This window comes from Montipora foliosa, unplaced genomic scaffold (assembly GCF_036669935.1).
Source record: "Montipora foliosa isolate CH-2021 unplaced genomic scaffold, ASM3666993v2 scaffold_264, whole genome shotgun sequence".
Lineage (NCBI taxonomy): Eukaryota > Metazoa > Cnidaria > Anthozoa > Scleractinia > Acroporidae > Montipora > Montipora foliosa.
In genome coordinates, this window is record NW_027179566.1 from 164856 (window position 1) to 171605 (window position 6750).

General features: G+C 43.7%; 1 protein-coding gene across 1 annotated transcript; it reads left to right on the top strand.

Moving 5' to 3' along the window:
* Positions 1–2492: 2492 nt before the first annotated feature.
* On the top strand, positions 2493–6246 carry LOC137986695 (TNF receptor-associated factor 3-like). Its single transcript, XM_068833640.1, has 4 exons — positions 2493–2608; positions 2694–3015; positions 4793–4889; positions 5057–6246. The coding sequence occupies exons 1-4, from the start codon at positions 2493–2495 to the stop codon at positions 6244–6246; spliced, it is 1725 nt and encodes a 574-aa protein (XP_068689741.1).
* Positions 6247–6750: the final 504 nt, after the last annotated feature.

Here is a 6750-nt window from a genome sequence, read left to right on the forward strand (position 1 = left end):
ACTCGTTTGCGCTTCCAAACAGATACAGCAAACTCGGTTTTCGTCGAGTAGTTTAACTTTCTTGTTCGGCGGCTGATCGTCAGTGGTTGAGTATTCGGTGGTTGCAATCCAGGTCACACACGCCTCGAGTTCGGCACCGCAATTGCGACAATTCCTCACATAATCATCGAAGAAACACAAATGATGAAATTTCGTTCCACAACACAATCTGCGATAAACCGGGAAGTTACTGTGTACGTCGGAGTTTGATAATTTGTTTCCACAAGAAAAACATTGGTCTTTCTCTCGGTCTTTGTTCATGGCGAATCGACAGTTTCCCCACCTTTCAGCGCATGCAAAAATGGTCTGAGAGAATAGAGGCTGGAGCGACACGATTTATGACAATTTATTTTTCTGATAATTACAGTGTTAAATTCACATCGTCTCAGATTGCATAATTCGGTGGGTGACATAATTACGTAACCAAACTTTAACCTTTAAAGGGTATGACCACAGTACATTTGATTTTTTTTTATTATCGTTTATCGAATCGAGAACTACTAACTAAGATCCGACTGGCCAAACATTACAAGTTTAATCTTGATATTTTTACAAGAGTTTTTTTTTTATTAATTATTTGGAACGGGGTCGGGAAAATTCCAACATACCCGAAACTATCCGCTCCTTAGTTTCATCGCCTAGGCGATCGACGGCAAATTGGGTCAATTCTTTATAAGCTTCGTCCAAAATGGACAATGCCTTCCCTCTCGGCAACAGTTTTTCGATGGCTTCGTCGAAACAGTTCGGGACATCTTTTTCCAATTCCAGCCCTCTTTCCGGGTGATAAGTTCCCAAAAGTGGTGTCACTTTCGAAAAAAGTGTCGGTAGAGTCGTACGCGCAAGCTCCATTCGGCTTTCCGGTTCGTGGATGGTAACGGCTATCAGTTCCAAGAACAAGTTTTCGTGTGGTTCGTCCTTCCACCAAGCGACGTTCACCGTCAACTCCTGGCCAGATTCCATCGTGACTTTGGGATACGGTTGTCCCCTGAAAGTCAAGCACCCATACACCCGCCCAGCGTACAATATAGGTCCCTCCAAATGTGCGAGAACATTACGAACGTCGTGATAACAAACTCTTTTCACCGTTTCGCTTGTCGCCTCTCGTTCTCGTTCTTGTTCCGAGTGTACTCTCTTCATTTTTGTAGGGCTGAGGTTTGCGTTTTCTTGCGTTTGCTCACAACAGATTGTAACGACCTAAACGAACGCTCCGATATTTATACGGTCTTTTCTCCATCTTTTTTGGGTGTCTTACGTCATTCCAACGACGATGCAACGTCATCGAAAAGCCCGAACCCCCTACGCCCCGCAAACTTCACACGACATCACATCTGACTGGGTGTCGGCGATGGTTTGTCGTAACTGCGTAATTTTCGCGATTGCCTCACATCCGACGACATGACATTACGGCGCGATTCCTGTGGCGCATTTTCGATTCACGTTCGTCATTTGACGCGTAGAGAAATGTATAAATTTGGCGGTCCAAACGATCCAATGCTTTAAACAACTTCCAGGTTCGTTCTATTCAAACGCAAGCAAGTCCACAAGATACAAAGAAAAAATGCCAAACATTAGAATCACTCCTAAAAGGCGCGAACAGAGGCAAAAAAGTGATGGCTCGAGTAAATCAAAAAAACTCACCCAGAAAAAAGAGCTCGGGCAAACAGAAATTGAAATTTTGAGAGCAGAGAACGCAAGACTTACGAAGAGATGCCTACTTTTGACGGAAAGAACAACCAGGCTGTGTGAAGATTATTCGCGAAGCATCAAAGATCATGCAAAAACATTAGAACAGTTGAAAGCGCTGCAAAAACTGGTTCATCACAAATATCAGAGAGTCGAAATTATCGCATTACCAGATTAACAAGAATATGGAAAGGGAACACCGGACTGTCGAGTGGTGTTCAAGACGAACTCGGCCGCGATTGCACACAAGATTTCCAGAGGCAAAGACGCGAAATGTAAAAAAAAAAAAAAAAGAAAAAAAGAACGTTGATCTATTTTGGGATACAATTCATCAGAGAACACTCGAGTCGAGTATTTCATGAACATGACTAAAACAAATAAAAATGACAACCTGTCATTTTGGGTTTTTTGGATGTAGATAAATATTGGATATTATTTACGTTGTAAGTCTTAAATTAAGGGATCTAGAAATAAACGTACCTCGTATCCTTCAGATGTCTATGACCGAGTACATGACGACAATTACGTTACATTACCGATTACGATGTAACTCGATGTAATTGGGGAATTTTTCTTTTTTTTTTTGGAGGGGGGGAGTATCCCGGATGACGTAACTTTTTTCTCATTACGTCCTGTTTCGCGTTTTTCTCCGTTCGTCGTTATATTTATATATAGTTTGCACGAGAAAGGGTATATAGTGAGTCTCTTCTTTTCGCCGAAGCACCAGTCTATCCAGTGTTATCTCTCTCTCGAGTTCTGGTTTTGCAAACATGTCCTATTTTGTGGGCGATGTCGAATTCGTAAGTGGAACATTGGATGATTGTTATAAGTGCGTCAAGTGCAGTCAGATTCTTCACGATCCCATGCAATTTCCGTGTGGGCATAGGTGAGTATTCGAGTAAAGTGTTCGAGTCGTTTGAAAATGTCAAAATCGTTAAAAACGGTGTGTATGTTTTTGGGGTATCGTACAGGTGTTGCAGCGAATGCGTAAATGCCATGTTCGCAGTGGAGAATGGCGATCGTGGAAAGTGCCCGTGCGACCTGCAAACCTTTCGACGCAAAGAAGTGTTTCCAGATGTATACGCCAAACGGGAACTGTTCGAGTTTAAGTGCTTTTGTTCAAACAAAAAGAAAGGGTGCGAATGGAAGGGTGAATACCCAAGATTTCGGGAACACTACTCCGTGTGTGCTTATGCAGATGTGAGTTGCGTCTTTTCTAGTCGTGGATGCGATGCAGTCGTGCCGAAGTCCGAGTTAGCACATCACATAGAGAAAGACTGTCCGTTCAGATTGGTCGATTGCGAGCATTGCGAACTCGAACATCGAGCAAAGGACTCGTCGGATCATCTGAAAGAATGCCCCAAGATAAAAATGACAACCCGTCGTTTTGGGTTTTTTTGTTGTAGATAAATATTTGATATTATTTACGTTGTAAGTCTTAAATTAAGGGATCTAGAAATAAATGTGTCTCGTACCCTTTACACTCAAGTTTCAATTCACGAGTCTTGATAATTTTAAACACGAACACATTCAAGTTTCTGGGTAGTACCAGCGCGTTCTTACGACGAACCAGAATACAAAAAAAAAATCTCTCTCTCTCTCACGACCCTTCTTGTTCATAATCCAGTCGAGGCATAAAAAAGAACCAACACACTTGTCGCTAAGTCGTGTATCGTGGTTGCGAAAGTTAAAAAGGGACCACAATGATCGGCGCAAGCCGTCGTGGCGCTCTTTCAGTTTGACTGGCAAAGCCAAACGAATGATACAGGTCACTTCGAATGGCACCGAACAAAATAACACCGAACATCAGATTTATTGTTTTTTTTTTGTTTGCGCGTTAAAATTGGCAACCGAACTACGACCATGTTTTATCGTGGTCACTACAATAAAATTTACAGTCGATGCCGTCACACAAATGATTACAATTACATTCTTCGTCAAAATTACACTCATCTAGTCAACAAATTGCTAACTTCGTCCCGATACTCTCTGCTGAGTCCACAACATTCAATGATTTTTTTTCGGAAACGTCTAGTATCTGTCTCAAGAAAATCTTCCGCAGCCAGTCGAGGGTTCAATATCTCTTGAATGTTGCGAAGATACTCTAATAATCGCTTCAGCCGCCGTCCATCCTTTGCTAACTGATCAGAACGAAGGCTTCCGTTTATGTCTTGAAAACCGACGCTGAAGTAATCTTCGATCGATTCCTTGCATTTCGTATCCCAAGCCTCCAGTTCATAATCGAGTTCCTCTCTTGCCTCTCGCCAAACGGTGAAAAAACAGCGTATGGCACTTCGCTTTTCACGACAATCTGGAAAGGCACCACAATCGCACAGAGCTTCCATCTCGGCAACGTTTAGTTATTGAAATTGTTCCGGTCCTGTGAATGATTATATTGCCTTCGAAAAGTATTTGCTTTTATGTCACGAGTCGTTTACTACGACATCGACACAAGACGTCATATACATGCTTTATGCGTACCGAAGTTCTTTATGACTCGAATTGCACCCCATTACGCAAACGCCTAAAATACGCTGTAGCACGAAACGAGTTTCAGATGTCTATGACCGAGTACATGACGATAATTACGTTATATCACCGATTACGATGTGACTCGATGTAATTGGGGAATTTTTCTTTTTTTTTTGGAGGGGGGGGGAGTATCCCGGATGACGTAACTTTTTTCTCATTACGTCCTGTTTCGCGTTTTTCTCCGTTCGTCGTTATATTTATATATAGTTTGCACGAGAAAGGGTATATAGTGAGTCTCTTCTTTTCGCCGAAGCACCAGTCTATCCAGTGTTATCTCTCTCTCGAGTTCTGGTTTTGCAAACATGTCCTATTTTGTGGGCGATGTCGAATTCGTAAGTGGAACATTGGATGATTGTCATAAGTGCGTCAAGTGCAGTCAGATTCTTCACGATCCCATGCAATTTCCGTGTGGGCATAGGTGAGTATTAGAGTAAAGTGTTCGAGTCGTTTAAAAATGTCAAAATCGTTAAAAACGGTGTGTATGTTTTTGGGGTATCGTACAGGTGTTGCAGCGAATGTGTAGATGACGTGTTCGCAGCGGAGGAGGACGGTTGGGGAAAGTGCCCGCGCGATCTGCAAAACATTCGACGCAAAGAAGTGTTTCCAGATGTATACGCCAGACGGGAACTGTTCGAGTTCAAGTGCTTTTGTTCAAACAAAAAGAGAGGGTGCGAATGGAAGGGTGAATACCCAAGATTTCGGGAACACTACTCCGTGTGTGCTTATGCCGACGTGAATTGCGTCTTCTCTAGTCACGGATGCGATGCAGTCGTACCGAAGTCCGAGTTAGCACATCACATAGAGAAAGACTGTCCGTTCAGATTGGTCGATTGCGAGCATTGCGAACTCGAACATCGAGCAAAGGACTCGTCGGATCATCTGAAAGAATGCCCCAGGATTCTCGTGGAATGTCCTCACGGTTGCAATCGAGACAAATTCTTCAGAGAATTGCTACCGGAACACGAAAAATCGTGCCCTAAAATGCCGACGGTTTGCGTTTTTAGCAATGTCGGCTGCAATTTTCGCGGTCCCAGAGAAAGTCTGGACGATCACATCGGTTCCAATGCACCCGAACATTTAATTCTTGCGGGTGATTTTATTGGAGTGGTCCTAGCACGGTTAGAGCTCCACCAAAAAACCGTAGATTCGTGCGTGGAAGCGAACAAGAAACACGAGAAACGATTGTCTGCGCAGCAAACGATTGCGACATTGAATAAAAATACGTTATTCGCGCATCAAGAAAAAATGGTCAGGATAGAGGGGAGTCTTAGGCATCTGGAAAAAATTCTCGAGCGCCTGAAGAAATCTGAGGTCGGTGGTGATGATGTTAAGAAACAATTAAACTTATTCGACGAACGGTTGTCGATAATGGGTGCAGAAATCGAGGCGATGAGGGGTTCTAGAGACCCCCCGCGATCTTCGCCATCTGGCAGTCGTGAATCGGACCGATTAGATCATCATTTAAGATTACACGAAATACAGATACAAGAGCAAGCCCAGGCTATTTTCCACTTAGAAAACACTTCGTACGATGGAACCTATATTATGAAGATTGACGATGTTCAACGCAGATTTCAAGATGCAATTTCAGGAAAATATACACGGATAGAGAGTCCCCCTTTTTACACTTCGCGGAGAGGTTACCGATGTCAAATGTCTGTGTATCTGAACGGAGACGGAGAGGGTCGTGGAACGCACATGTCCATATTTCTCGTGATGATGCGAGGAGATTTTGACGCCATACTTTCGTGGCCTTTCAAACAGAAAGTTACGTTCACGCTTATTGACCAAGAGAAGAACAATGATCATCTGGATAGCTTCAGGCCCAGAGATGATGATACAAGCTGGAGACGGCCCCGTAGTACAAGGAACGTAGGATCGGGAATGCCAGTGTTTATCTTACACGAAAATTTGTCTTCTGGTGGATATATTCGCGACGATACGATGTACATAAGAGCGCAAATCGACACCATCGGGTTACGCAACTTGTAAAAAGTCATGACGGATCGCGAGATTGACTTGGACGAACTAGTGGCTACGGCAAACGGTTATAGACGACGATGGTTAAGAGATAAAAACTCGTACTCTGAAACGGCGATTCAAATGGCGAAAGGTCGCGCCGTCGCTCGGTTTGTCGAGTGTTTGTCGTCGTGCGAGGACCATGGAGGAAACGTATCAGAAGCTTTGCGGTTTCTTCTAGATCACGTTAGCACAAGAGAAAGACCCACTGATTGGGGATTACTGGAAGAGAGCCTGGTCTGCGACACACATGGCGTGTTGTTTCGTAACGATCCGTCTTTTGGTGACAAAACGCCGGCGGGGAGAGTGAGCGACAAACAAAGGTATTCCGCGAGGCCTGATGGTAGTTTACGTTTCTATCCAGTACCAAAGGACATGGAGCTGGCTTTGGGGTCTGTTCTCGATCGTTACAATCGCATGTTTGAAGACTGTAGAGGCTCGTACGGAATTTCGTTGTTTCGAACGTGTGCATGACTG